The 15,102-nt window shown below is 45.5% G+C and overlaps 1 protein-coding gene across 1 annotated transcript in view; it reads left to right on the plus strand.

The window, feature by feature from the left end:
- Positions 1-13,605, plus strand: part of GFPT2 (glutamine-fructose-6-phosphate transaminase 2) — a 45,397-nt gene extending 31,792 nt beyond the window's left edge. Inside the window, exons 11-19 of the mRNA XM_055539058.1 lie at positions 1,215-1,310; positions 1,390-1,487; positions 1,759-1,879; positions 4,519-4,676; positions 4,816-4,930; positions 7,860-7,987; positions 9,871-10,038; positions 11,086-11,247; positions 12,755-13,605. Of these exons, the coding sequence (XP_055395033.1) occupies positions 1,215-1,310; positions 1,390-1,487; positions 1,759-1,879; positions 4,519-4,676; positions 4,816-4,930; positions 7,860-7,987; positions 9,871-10,038; positions 11,086-11,247; positions 12,755-12,799 (1,091 nt within the window). The 3' untranslated portion in view covers positions 12,800-13,605. The remainder of the gene's footprint in view (positions 1-1,214; positions 1,311-1,389; positions 1,488-1,758; positions 1,880-4,518; positions 4,677-4,815; positions 4,931-7,859; positions 7,988-9,870; positions 10,039-11,085; positions 11,248-12,754) is intronic.
- Positions 13,606-15,102: the final 1,497 nt, after the last annotated feature.

The raw sequence follows: 15,102 nt of genomic DNA on the forward strand, positions 1-15,102 counted from the left end.
TGGCTACTCCAAAGGGAACTCCTGACTGTGTCCAGGTACCAGGTCTTCCTGCTTGATCTGACCCCAGTCCATCAACTACCTCCCTTTAGAACTCTATAGGACACATTCCTACAGGCCTGCAGTAACAGGAGACTGTGGACTACTCTCTCCTTGCCAGGGGAGCCCGTCTTCCTGCACGCACACTGGTCTTCCTACACACTCTTCTCCACAGGGCCACCGGGGTAAACTTTTAAGAGCGTGAATCATATCCTCTTATCCTGCTGCGTAAAGCCCTCCAATGGCTTCCCACTGCTCCTTGAATAAAACCCTCCCAGCAACAGCCCACAACCACCCACATCCAGCCGGGCACCACTTCATGCAACCCTTTCTCACTATGCCTCTGTCCACCCATCCCGCCCTCCTCACCGTTGCTCAGACAAGTCGAATGCTTACTTACCTGCAGGGAGTACTCACTCAGCTTCTCACAGGACCGGCTTCTCTTAATCATTTCCCCTGAAACGTCACTCCCTCAGAAAGCCCTTCCCTGATCTGTATCTGCAGCGGCCCCCACCTCTCCTCACTTGCTCTGTTTGCTTCATGTCACTCTTTGTACAAGTCCTCTGCCGAGGGCAGCATTCAAGGACGCTGCAATGCTGGACATCATGCATCTGTGTGTCACAGAGGCACTCCCAGCCTGTTTGCACATCTGTTGACAGGCATCAGGCATAACACCTGTCAGGAGGTCTGGGATAGTATCTGGTTTCATTCAGATCAGAGCCCTGGAAAAATGTGGCTCAAAGGGTTTTTTTCTTTTTTGTTTCAATACAGAAGTTAGGAGTGTATTTGGTTTTGAAAAGTGGTCTATTTCCTTGGACTTGCTTCATGTGCACTTTCCTAAGTAGGGGGGTAGTAGGAAGTAAAGCATCGTACTTTCTTGTGGCCTTGCTAAGAGGAGCATGGCCCAGGAAGGCCAGCCATGCATCTGTTGCTTACATCCCTCCCTCCCTCAAGCTGCGGGGTATGCTATGCACACTGAAGACAGTAATCATGCCTGACCTGACTCATCACCATGAGTCTCAGATGGGACAATACCTGGAGATACCCTTCGTAATCTGTAGTGGCCTTCATACGTGTCCCTGTGACTGCATAACAACTTTTCTTCTTGTTTGAAAGCTAAGCAGTGGTAGTGTAACAAAATTAAAATTGATTCATCTTGTTGATGTTTGTTTGACCAGGTAACTTCAGTGCATTTATGCAAAAGGAGATATTTGAACAGCCAGAATCCGTTTTCAATACCATGAGAGGTCGAGTGAATTTTGAGACCAACACAGGTAATCCCTCATCCAAGCCCTAGGCCTATGCGTGGTCCCTGTGTCGTGTCAGCATTAATGCCCTGCGTGTGTCCTGCAGTGCTCCTGGGTGGCTTGAAAGACCACTTGAAGGAGATCAGACGATGCCGGCGGCTCATTGTGATTGGCTGTGGGACCAGCTACCACGCCGCTGTGGCCGTAAGTGTGACAGGCTGGACCCTCGACAGTGCCTGGGAGGCAGTGTCGGCTAGGGCAAGATGAGTCTTAGATCCTGTCCTGTGTCTGGGCTTCCAAATTCGTTGCCATGAGCCAGTATGAGAGCTGGCGTGGAGCCCTTTCTCCTGCAGTTTGGTGTGTGAATGCCTGAATTTCCCTGCCCACCTGCACGCAGTGGTGTCTTAGAAGCTCAGCTGTCTTTGTCCCTGTAGTGTCCGTAACTGATTTTAATTCCCTTTTTTGTTGGCTTTAGACGCGGCAAGTTTTGGAGGAACTGACCGAGCTCCCCGTGATGGTTGAACTTGCTAGTGATTTTCTGGACAGGAACACACCTGTGTTCAGGGACGATGTTTGCTTTTTCATAAGCCAGTCAGGTAAGGGTTGTAGGTTTTCATTAGCTCACCTCAGGGCTCTGTCCTCTCGGTGAGGCACCGCACAGCTCCTCGCCTCCTCCGTCCAGCGACGTTCTCTGCACACAGACTGTGTGCCACATGCTCTGAGGCACAGGGTCATTTAACCCTCAGAGCCATCAACTGCTGTCCCATTTTATGAGGAGGGCCATGCAGCAAAGTTTTTCCTTCTCCTGACATTCCAAGTCCAGGACTTAAGAGCCCCCTCACTGAGGTACTCATAAATGTGTGCTGGGTTTAAATTAGAGGAAAGTTTCATCATGCTACTGGTTGGTCGTACCTTTAAGAACTGTTTGGGCACCAGCAATCCAGCAGTAGGGGGCATAGACACTGTTCACATGTAGAGAGTCCAGACCACCCTCTCCCAGCTCAGGAAACCCTGTCTGGGTGCCTTTCTAACATTCTGGAGCGTTTGCTCCAGCTCAAGGCAGGACAGAGGGTCAGAGAGGTGATCCACAGCCATGTGCTTGGAACTCATATGCATGAGCTCTGGGAGAATTCTTATAACACTTAACTATGCAGAATTCCAAACCTTTATAGAAGAAAGACTCACATGAGGAAGTGCCTAGGCTAAGCAGTTATGTTATGAAATACCTCACCCATTTTGTATTATCAAAGCCACTTTAACCTCTCCCTTTCATTAGGTTATTTAAAAGTCAATATCAAACATGTTATTTTATCCATAAATATTTCAAAACGTGTCTATAAATGATAAAAGAAAAAATATAACACCAGTATCATTATCACAACTGCAGCATTAACACAATCCCTCGTATCTTTTTATGCTGTGTTCAGTTTGAATTTTTAATAGTATTTCCACTTCAATGACAAGCTAAGAAAAACTAACGCTGACATACCCACTATCTAGCTGACCACCTCGTTCCCAGGTGCTGCCCTCTAACTTCAGTTGCCACTTACCTTTGGGTTTATAATTCTGTCAGAGCCTAAAAATGTTTCGTGAATTGGTGGGAGCCAATTCAACTAATCAAAGAATGGAGGTGCATTTAATGTGGAAATAATGCAGTTTTACCTTATGAGTGACTTCATAGAAGGAGTTTAAAGTTTCATTTTGTTTAGCTCTTTACATTAAAATTTTTTAAACTATCAAAAATGGGGACACTGATGAATATAGATCTGTCCCCAGCTCCCAGCCCTGGCCCCCACTGGTGCTGAGAAAGGGCCATGTGGCCCATTGTGCTAGATGCAAGTCTGAGTGGAAACAGGAGAGGAGCAGTGGGCCGCAGTTCCAGCCAGCACTGGAACAAAGTCAGGGCAGCAGAACCAAGAGTGGTGGCTGTGTGGACACTGAATGTTTGATTTTGTGTTCTGCATCATGTCTAATTTCACTTGAGTTCTTTAGGACTTACCAACAGGGACTTCTTGCCAGTTTATTCAAGAACCTATTTAAATTTTTTTTTCAATAAAAATAATTTGAGTCCACACTCGGAGGCTACAAGAAATGTTTTCCTTTAAAACAAGATCTGTTTGAGAAGCACCATTTAGGAGCATTCTTGCTTTTTAAATATTAAATTTCAGCCCATTCTGAATGAGGTCGTTTAGAGTCCAAAAAAGAATACTGGGAGCCAGGCCCAAGCCAGGTCTACTCCATCACCCACAGCTAATTGGCCTTGAGCAAGTGAAGCATTGACTTCCTCCGTCTCTGAACACCTCATCCTAAAGGGGAAATGGAGGTGATGCCTCCCATCGGGGAGGAGTTGTCATGAGAATTCAGTGAGACAGTGGATGAGAAACTACTTGTCACATAAATAGTAGCGAAATCTTGAATCTGAGAATCCACCAGGGCACAAGGCCAGACAGAGTGGGTTAAATAGGAAATGGGAAGTGAGATAACCGAAGAGTAAGTATAAACCACTCTGTCTTACGATTCAAGAAAAATTAGAGAAGACCAGGGACAAGAGAGTCTTAAGCCATTTTTAGAAAAACATGTCTCACATATTTTTCATGAAAACCTCAATTATGGAATTTAAATGTTCTGTTTAACATTCAATCACACACAAACTTTTAATAAATTCCTTCCAAGTTAGGTCCACTTACGAATCAGCTTTCATCTTCTAATTACAGAAATGATCACAGTAAACCACATTAACTGCATTACTAAACACCCAAGTGATCAAGTGATTCCCATATGCCTCTGTGGTTGTGGTCCGCATGTGGAGGCCCCATCCAGTTGAATAATTTACCAATTTTCATGAGAAAGGTTTTAACATCCCTAGAACATGCACTTCACACTAAAGGGTAAAATGAGAAGTGATAAATTAATTTCAAACTTTGAATCCAAATCCCCACGAATGTTTTATTTCCTATTTACTTTTAAGACTAAAGAATTCTCCTTTTTTCAAGATCTAAGTGCTAATTGTGTCTCTGGTGTTAGCAACCCTTAAATAAAGAACATCTTACATTAAAAAAAAGAGAGAGAATCAACTAGAAAAAATTATTGAGCACACATTTTCCATTCTAAGCACACACAAACTGTGTCTGGGCACCAGTTTCTGCCTGAGAGCCAGAAGTAAATGAGTCGGGGTGGAGGTTAAGGCTGGCAGAGCCACACAGCTGTGAACTGAAAAGAAGGACCTGTGTGGCAGGGGAGACGGCAGACACCCTCCTGGCACTGCGCTACTGCAGGGACCGCCGAGCTCTGACCGTGGGCGTCACCAACACTGTGGGCAGCTCCATCTCCCGTGAGACGGACTGCGGCGTCCACATCAACGCAGGGCCGGAGATCGGTGTGGCCAGCACCAAGGTAGGAGCCACGTGGGCACCCACGGGAGGCCTCCGCTGGGTGGGTGGTCCTGGAGGGGAGCCCCGGGATCTGTCTCATCTTGAGTGGTCACCACATGCACATCGCCCGAGTTCTGCCAGCGCCACTGTTCTGTCCTCAGGCTTACACCAGTCAGTTCATCTCCTTGGTGATGTTTGGTTTGATGATGTCTGAAGACCGCATTTCACTGCAAAACAGAAGGCGAGAGATCATCCGTGGCCTGAAATCTCTACCCGGTATGTTCCAAGCTCACCTGCTCATTGTCAAATCCTGTAGACTGTTCCTGGCTGCTCCTTTGCCTGACTCTCTCCATAAATGATACTGTTAATCATTCCCTTCTCCTCAAAACTTCTCCTTACTGCTAAACTCCTGTAGCAGCCCCCCACTGGGCCAAGATTCCAGTCCACACTTGTCCTCAGGCTGCGTAGCCCTGCACGCTGGGCCCCTGTGCCTCTGACCCTTTCCAGCTCCTTTCCCCTCCAGGGCCTCCCTCACCAACCTTCTGATCTTCAGCAATACCAAGTGCTTTTCACCAGAAGACATTTGTCCTGGCTCTTTCTTTTACCAAAACCCTCTTCCTCCAGCTCTTCATATGACAAACAGCTCCCGTCACCCAAGTCTTAGCTCAAAAATCACCTCCTGAGACCCTCCTTGGCAACCCTAATAGGGAACTTAATCCCTGCTTGCTGCTGCTGCTGCATAGTCAGTCAGTCATGTCCAACTCTGTGCAACCCCATGGATTGTATCTTACTAGGCTCCTCGGTGCATGGAATTCTTCAGGCAAGAGTACTGCAGTGGGTTGCCATGCCCTCCTCCAGGGGATTTTCTCAACCCAGCGATTGAACCAGGTCTCCTGCATTGCAGGAGCACTGAGCCACCAGAAAAGCCCAATCCATGCTTAGCTCTCTATAAAACAGGAGCCCATTTCTTTTCTTTGTATCACATGCCATGATTTGAAATTACCTGTTCTTCTGTGTATTGACCTGTCTTCCCCAGCCATGTCAACTTAGCGAGCACCAACCCTCTCTGTCAGAGTCACTGCTAGTTTACAGGTGTCCAGCCAGGGGCAGACAATCAGTAGTTGCTCAGGAAACACACAAGGAGTGAATGGCCCCAAGGCTCTTCTGGGTGGAGCCATTCCCAGTCTTACCAGACTTTCTTCTGGAACCAAGGGCAAAGAGAAGGCAGTGAGGGAAAACCACTGTGTAGCCATGCAAGGCCTCAGGGTCTGAATCGGACCAAGACAACACGCTAAAAATGTTCTTTTATTAACAAGAAATAAAAAATTTTCTTTTATTAAATTTTTATTAAAATTTTCTTTATTAAAAAGAAAAGCGTTTTAACTTTAAGCCAGGTAATAATCCTGCAAAAACAGGACTCTCTTCTGGTAAGTGGGCAGTTATCAAGATGTGACCCAAAGATCCTGGGGGCATAGAAGACCCTTTCAGTGAAAACTATTTTTGTAGTAATGCAGTTTTTATGATAAAGAAGATGCTTTGCCTTCCTCACTGTGGACATTTGCAGTCGCGCTGGTGGCCGCCACTGGCACTCTCAGCAGTCTTCAGGGCCAAGGCAGCACAACTGTTCTCATGACCAAAATGCAATAGCTTCACTTAGGGATGTCTTTGATTATGTGGCAAAATGCATTAATCTTACTAAATTGTAATACTTTTTAGTATTCTATGTGACACGTGGGGGGTATGCAGCAAGTGCTTCTGCTGCACCCTGAAGTCTGATGGTTGTTCCAGAGGAAAGCACCCTGTGGTTGACTGAGTAGCAAGCTGAGTTGGTACTTGGCAGACATTTTCTCAAAAGTGAACCGAGTTAGCCCCAAACTTCGAGAAAAGCTGATGATAGTATCCATTGCCGATGATAACTTTTGAGCTTTCAACCAAAACAGGATATGGAAAACTTGTAGCTGTCAGCTCGAGTGTGATGACCTCCCAGTACTCAGAAACATCTCTGATAAGCCCACAGTGATTTTAACAAGTCTTATTTTTTTTAAAAAAAATATTTTATAATGCATGTGTCCATTTTTGGAAGATTTGAATAACCCAGTGAACCAATATTTTGCAAATGGCCAATGCAGTATTGCAAAATTATGCACATGTAAAAGATCCATTTAAGTAAGTACACAATAGACTAATACATTTTAAGTTGACAAAGTAGGAAATTTTTATTAATATGATCTCCCTTTTAAGAGATTGTCACTTCTTAAGTTTGTTGTAATATCAAAGACATTCACAATTATTTGAAAAAGTTATTTAAATACTCTTTCTCCAACTACAAATCTGTGAGACCAGATTTTCTTAAACCAAAAAACATATTGCAATGGATTGAATGAGGAAACAGATAAGAGAATCTGTCTTCTATGAAAAAGTCAGGCATTAAGCATTTACAGAAATGTAAAACAGTGCCACTCTTCTCACTGTTTTTATTTTTTATTTTTTAATTTCATGCTTAAATCGTTACTTATCAATGAGTGAATAACTAATTTTCTCAGTTTCTAATCTGGTAAATATTGATAGATAAAACCCACAAAAATAAAGGCTCTTAGAAATTCACAATAAATTTTAAGATTATAAAGGAATCCTGAGACCAAAGAGTTTGAGAAGTGCTGGTCCATCTCACACAGGCTTTTTCCAGACAGAGCACACGGCCAGATGAGGGGTATTATCTGGAGTGTCAGCTCTGGCTGGCCAGCTGGAGGTTTAGCCTCACTGATACTCTGTTGTCTTGCCTGTAAAATGGAGCGAGAAATAACACTTCCCTGCTTACCTTCTGTGCTCAGGAAAATATGAGCACAAATATGAACCACCGTCACAATAAAATCCTAGCCGATAACACAAGCTGTTTCCCCTAATCTGCATTTAAATATGCCACATTATTACTTCTCATTTTAACTTGCTCCTATCTTTTTTGTTTTGCTTGTTCCTATCAATTTCTGTATCATGGCTTATGATTCATACCATGGTTATAATAAAGTAGAATTGCTATTTTAAAAAAATAAAATAAAATAAATAAATTTTTTTTAATGCAAGGGAGACAAGCGTGTAAGCGATGTGAGTTCGGAAGCCTTGTCTTATACACCGTGACTTTTCTTTGTGAATCTTGCTTTATAATTGGTGTGACTGGCTCTCCCCCTCTGCTGTGTGCCTGACTTAGAGCTGATCAAGGAGGTGCTGTCCCTGGATGAGAAGATCCACGACCTGGCCCTGGAGCTCTACACACAAAGGTCGCTTCTGGTCATGGGGCGAGGCTACAACTATGCCACATGCCTGGAAGGAGCCCTGGTGAGCACCCTCTGCCCAACCCCCTCCTCCACTGGCCCCTGAGTGAGCGCAGGCGTGGGAGACACCCCAGGAAACCCACAGGAAGGAGGCCAGGGCGTTGGGCTGGGGAGGGGAGGGCATCGCTCTCTGACCCAGTGTTCGAGCCCTGCTGACATGGAGATGCAGGCTCCTAGTCTCCTGCAGAGAGGGGCTGGGCGCCCTTCCAAGAGCCCTGGGGTGTTCGCCTGCACCAGGCGCTATCTGGGATAGTCCATTCATACCTCACAAGCATCTTCTGAGACTGGCAGTTATTGTTCATGTTTGACCCAGAAGGAAATTGAGCCTCCAAAAAATTCACCTCGCTCAAGATTACATAGTAGAAGTGATCAACCTAAAATTCAAACTCAGTTAAAAAAAAAAAAAAAAAACCTTTGCTTTTTTCTATTACCACAAGAAGCCTGTGTGGGAGGATTTGGGCACACCAGAACTGCAGGGTAAAGTCTCTACAGTTTCCCCTGTTACTCCTCAAACTGCTGAGGTGAGGTGAGAGCCTGCAGGAGATAAGCATAGAAAGCCCTGCATTTTTAATATCAATGGCTGTTTTGCCCACTGCAGCAATAAAGATGTGGCTTGAGAGAAAGCTGATAGAGTAGGGGCAAGATACCAGGACCACAGGGCTACTAAGAGGGTGGAAAGAGATGTACAGAGACCCGAGCCTAGAGCTTGCCTTACTCACTATCCACTTGCTGTTTACGGATCAGATGATCAAGCAAGTGCGGCAGCATCTATAACTCAGCTAGACTCCCCTCCTCTCCCTGTGGGAGCAACTGCCTATACCCCCCACCACCCCCATTTGGAAGAATGATGCCACCAGTGGGAAACAGAGTATTATAGCAGGCAGGGCGTTGGGGTGCGGTGCTAGCCATGAGTTGCCAGATTGCAGGAAGCTTCAGCTCCCACATCCTGCCAGTGCAGACTCTGGCACCTGTGAGGGGCCAAGCACACAGCTTCTCAGGAGCAATAGACTCAGTGCTCGGGTGGGGCACCCTCTTGGTGCCCCACAGCTATGCCTCTGCTGTCTAGTGTGGGGTGCTCAGCTGCAGCTCCTGAGTGTGCTGGCGAAAGATGCATATCCAACTGTGTCTCCAAGTTAGTCCTGGAGGAAAGAAGGAAGCTTTTACACTGCTGCTGCCACAAGCCCGTGGCCCCTCTGTGGTCGCTTGGGTACAGTACTTCCGCCGTCTGCAGCATCCAGAGTGGAACCGCACTTCTGACAATGTTTCCCTGACCCAAGTAGTTCTAGGGGAGTTGAGAAATGTTTTCTTCGACACTTTCACTAGTTCAATGACATGGGTTTAATGGTAACTGAAAAAAAAAAAAAAAGGGATCTCTCTAAACATAGGGGGAAAACTCCATAACACCCCAGTGTGTGTCATTTTGCTTGATAGTTAAGTTGGAGCAACACTTTAGAAGTTATTAATCATCTAGAATTGAGGGGTCGGTTAATCAGATAATTAAATGAAGGTGTAGAATACAATGCCATCATTACAAACTATGACTGTTAGGGAAACCATGGGGCTGGCTCAAAAGGGAAGGGGACAAGCTAGACTGACACTGACTTGCCCATCACGGTGGGGGCAGGGTGGCTGTGCCCCAGAGCTCGACTGAGGACACAAGCTGTGTGCTGGGCTTTGTGCATGCGCTAGGCAGCAGGTAACCCTCTTCCCTGGGCCTGGCCTCACTGGCTACCCTCAGTACCACTGACCACTCCAGTGTGTCCATCTGCCTTGTGGGCCTCAGCTCCCTGCTCCCTGGATCATCCTTTCCCTGGCTTCCCTTTCTCCCCACTGGATGATCTGCTCCCATTAGCAGCATGACACTGATTCCGCCTCATGTTTCCCCAGAAAATTAAAGAGATAACCTACATGCACTCAGAAGGCATCCTGGCTGGAGAGTTGAAGCACGGCCCCCTGGCACTGATTGACAAACAGATGCCTGTCATCATGGTCATCATGAAGGATCCTTGCTTTGCCAAATGCCAGAACGCCCTGCAGCAGGTCACAGCCCGCCAGGTGAGGGCCCTCCAGCAGGCTGGGTCACTTCTCTCCTGTTCTCTTCCACTCATGCCCACCTCACCCACTGTTGGCCAGCACCAGCAATGAGTGTTCGTTCCTGCTGGTGAGCAGGTGTGAGCACATACTTCTGGGGTCCCTCGTGCATGGTGCACATTCAGAAAGGGACTGGCCAGCCTGCAGCCATGCCCACAGAAGCTCCTAGGTGAGGCCCAGTGATCCAGATGACCTGGGGGTTCCTGGATCCGAGACATGAGACCAAAGGAGGTCTGTTGGAGATCCCTGGGGGCAGTTCTGATATTGGCCACCCAGAGTTAGATTTCACAGGTGAAGGGCTCTGTCCTCCACAAGACCACCCTCACGTCAGCCACCAACTGCGGTCTTTCAGCTTCTCAGCCCACCCACATTTCTGACCAACTGGATCCAAATTCAGGAGTTTCCATTACTGAAAACAACCCCCACCCCCAGGTGCAGTAATCCACTAGAACTTGGAAAACACAGGCTGCTTCCTCTGCCCTAAACAGTCTTCCCACCTTTCTTCAAGCAGTTGGCCTCTCATCATTCAGGTCTCAATACAAATGCCTCCTTTTCAGAGAACTTCTCAAACTTCCCACTGTCTCCCAATCATGTTACGGGGTTTTACTGCCTTGGTTACATTTATCTGAAATTCACTGCTATTTATTGGTTTGCTTATTGACATTTTTGTTTTCCTACCACTTGACTATGAGCCCCTAGAGTAAGGGGTAAGAACTCCTGCTCTTTGCAAGGCACACTGAAGCCACTCAATAAACGGGTGCTGAATTAATGCAGCAGGAGGCTGCCCCACCACCACAACCACGGAAGCATAGGAACCTTTTTGACAAAAGCCTCCAAACTCTTTGACCTTTACACAAATCAGATACATCACCTGACTCATAACTCCAGCAAAGACAAAAGATCACAATATTATTATTGCAATATGTTGATCTTAGAAACTCTGCTGTGTGTGACAGATTTTTCTCCTTTCAGAGATGACCTGCATCTTGTGATCACATTTTTCTGTCTTAGGGTCGCCCGATAATATTGTGCTCCAAGGACGACACTGAAAGCTCCAAGTTTGCATATAAAACGATCGAGCTGCCCCACACCGTAGACTGCCTGCAGGGCATCCTGAGTGTGATTCCACTGCAGCTCCTCTCCTTCCACCTGGCTGTACTCCGAGGATATGACGTACGTCTAAAAATTGCACCTCATCCAGCACAGGGGAGAGACATAATCCCAGAGTTCCATTTGGTTCTTAAATACTTACTGGGTATAAATATTCATAAGGGAAATATTTTCATTCAAAATAATTTTTTAAAGTAACTTATACCCCCTGAAAACAACGACAGGAATTGCAAGATGTGTAAAGACCATATTAAACCATAAGCTCCTCACCCAGAGGCAATTTGATGAGCAAATTTTTTAGTTTGCTCTTTTCCTTGTGCCTGTAAATTTTTAAAGATTTTTTGAGATAATATCAAGGATGAAATTTCACAACTTTCTCTTTAATACAAGTGTATACAACACATTACAAGTTCTCAGATCTTGAACTTGTAAGCAGCATTTGATCATTGCACAATATTCCACCACAGTCTTATAGATTTTAACAATGACTTAACCAGTCTTCTGTTGTTTAAACTCTTTCTAATCTTTTGGAATATTTGCATAAGTAACAATTGCAGTGAATTATCTTTGTGCATATATATATATCTTCCTCCCATATTAGAAGGTTTATCCTCAATCTAGCAAATCATTCAACATTTTGAGATTCATATTTCAATTTCTGTTCCAGAAAAGAACCAATTTATGATCTCACCAGAAAGTGTGTGTGCATATAGAAGTTTTATTACAATTTTATTTTGAGGAGCTTTAAAAAATACATATCAACACCAAAAACAATATAACAAACATCCAATGGTACATACGTCATCCATCATTGACAATCGCTAGCATTTTGTTATATTTGTTTCTTCTCTTCTTTAATGTTATTGTAAACAAAATAAGACCCTGTAGACAAACTTGAAGCCCCCTTTATCAACCATCCTCAGTCACATTTCCTTCCCAAGCCCCACCTTTAACCAATATTTTAGTGTGTCTACTTCCAAGAAAAGTGAATTTTTAACAGTACAAATTGAGCTGCTGCTGCTGCTGCTGCTAAGTCGCTTCAGTCGTGTCCAACTCTGTGCAACCCCATAGACGGCAGCCCACCAGGCTCTCCCGTCCCTGGGATTCTCCAGGCAAGAACGCTGGAGTGGGTTACCATTTCCTTCTCCAATGCATGAAAGTGAAAAGTGAAAGTGAAGTTGCTCAGTCGTGTCCAACTCTTAGCGACCCCATGGACTGCTGCCTACCAGGCTCCTCCATCCATGGGATTTTCCAGGCAAGAGTACTGGAGTGGGTTGCCATTGCCTTCTCCAAAAAATTGAGCTAGCTGTTTTTAATAGCATGAATCATATCCTTTTAATAGTGTTAACACTGCATGACACATATCAGGTGCAGCATTAACATTTACTGAATAAACATAATTGTTTCTAGAATAAGAAATCCCTTCCAAGATGCAGGTCTCAAGGAGCTCATGGTTGGAGGTGCCCAGGAATATTCATCTTCCTATTGTAAAATACTTTGAGAGCTGGTTTTACAACGCAGTGTGTTGCTGAGACCTGTGGGTCTGAGCAGCTACCTTCTGTCGTTTTAGGTTGACTTCCCCAGAAATCTGGCCAAGTCTGTAACCGTGGAATGAGAACCGAGAGGAGACCACTACCACCTTCAAGACCTGTCCCAGTGAAACCAAGTGGGAAGAAAAGCTGGCATTCGGCGTGTTCTCAGTAGATCCCAATAGAGCTTGACAGCTTTGATGTGCCTTGTACCCAAGTGCTTTGCTTACAGCAGGTAGTGTTTTCTCTGTGTCCTGAAGTCGCCAGAGGAGAAGGGAATCATTGTTTACACATGGGGATCTGAGCAGACTCTTCCAATACCGTGCAATAGAGATACAGCTCTCTTCAGAGTAACTGTGAACCTTTTTTAACCAACACTAAAGACAAAATATTTATAATGACAGTTGTATAGCTTTTAAGTTATTTTTCTAGTATGTGGCTTTCTGTAGCCAACGGTGCCCTCAGGCTACCTAGTGCACCCAGTCCCCTGGCAGGGAATGTACATCTCAGATCTGAGTGCCAGGCATTGCCCCTCTGGACTCTTTTCTCCTTTCCCATCCTCTCTTGGCTGCTACTGAGTCCTGTCCTCTGACCTCGGGGAAGCCCCCTCCCCCCATCTTCCTATGCCTCCATAGGTCCTATCAGATCTCAGCTCCTTTCAAAAGTATCTTCTCATCTTAATCTCTCTGACTCTCCAACTTCTCTTTCATCTCATCATGGTTCTTTTTAAGCCCAGGCAGTATTTTGGTCCCTGCTCCTGCCCAGAGTAAAAACAGCCTGAAAAATCCCATGCAAGAGAATAGTTTCAAGTGGGCTACCCTGCCCTCTGTTTAAAAGCATGCACAATCAAAGTACTATGCAATTTTAAGACAATAAATAACAGTAAAATTGTGTGTGTGTGTGTGATTTTTGTTAATCTTGTTCTTTTCGTGTACATATTTTTTGAGGGCTCCTCAAAACAAACTGAGCAAAAAAAACAAACAAACAAAAACAAACTGAGCAGTAACTCATGGGGGCAGCCCTGTTTCTTGGTAGTCACTGGCATTGTCCCCATACCCATGACCTGTGTGCTTCTAGGAGGAAAATGAGGACTGTGTTAACAGAGTGGAACAAAATGCAGGAGGTTTGGAACTCTGGAATGACAATCCACTCGACAGATGTTGGAGGAGGTTATGCTGCTTGAGATGGCTGCCCAGAGCCTGCACACAGCACACAGGGGTGAAACTCAGATTTGTACTTTTTTCCCCAATGATCCTATAAAGTCACCAATTTTATTAGTAGAATCAGGCAGAAAGATAGAAAGCCAGAGAGCCAGTTCTGGAGTTGGAGCTTGGCTCCCTATGAAAGTGCTATCCCAGACAGCGCGAATGGTGTCTTCACGGCCACTAACTGACATGTGGGGCTCTAGAGCACCAGCAGACCTTAGTTCTGGATTACCTGTGGGCTATCCAGTGACTTTTCCTTCCCCTTCTAGGTTCTCTCCTGAATAACAGGGGTTGGAAACCTGGGAACTACATTTCCAGCTGAATTCCACCAGTGAGAAGCACTCCTGGGAGATTTGAAAGTTTAGAAATTGTATTATCCATTGAGAAATTCATATCACTTATTTCTGCTCTGGCAGAAGTAGATGGGGGGGTCCTATTGTGGCCCTTAGCACCAGTACACCCACTGTGGCAGTGCTTGCTGTGCTGGCCACCAACAGAGGCTTCCTGGGGCTCCCCCAGGATCCCACTTCTGAGAACTGGCAGGAACCCAGGGGCCCTGATGGCATTCTCACACCTTCCTTCTGCCCTTCTTACAAATAAATAAGGGTGTAAGTTCTGCTGGAAATGTCTGCTCTGGTTTCTGTCCTCCTGACCAAACAATGACCAGTACAACTTTTGAGGTTAAGAGACTACAAACTAGCCAGAACATCTTTATCTGAATAACAACCAGAAAAATGTATTTCATCCTTCACTCCTGAGGTGATGACCACCCTCACTTCCATACTAATCGATCCCTTGCTTTTCTTTATAGTTCTGTTTATCACATTCACACAATAACACTCAAACAAAACTACAACCTAGCCTTGAAATCAGAGGACAAGCACACACCAGCCATGCAGAGAGAAAGCAGCACTGCCCACACTGGGCAGAGGCTCCCATAGGAGGTGAGCAGAGCAGGCTGGGGTCATGGTCTGACTTCCATTTCTCCGGGAGGTGACAAGGCCCCTTCTGGGGGAATTTGCAAGCAAAACCATGAGTGAGTTTGAGAAACAGGGCTCTCCACAGTCGGGTGCCTCGCAAGACTGAGGTGTCAACCAGGTGCTGGACATACAGCAGAAGCCTGGTCAGTGAGAGTGGGCTGCTCTGTCTTCTATTTCTGAGCCTGCTGTGGTCTACTTCCTGCT

This window comes from Bubalus kerabau, chromosome 1, assembly GCF_029407905.1.
Source record: "Bubalus kerabau isolate K-KA32 ecotype Philippines breed swamp buffalo chromosome 1, PCC_UOA_SB_1v2, whole genome shotgun sequence".
Classification (NCBI taxonomy): Eukaryota; Metazoa; Chordata; class Mammalia; order Artiodactyla; family Bovidae; genus Bubalus; species Bubalus kerabau.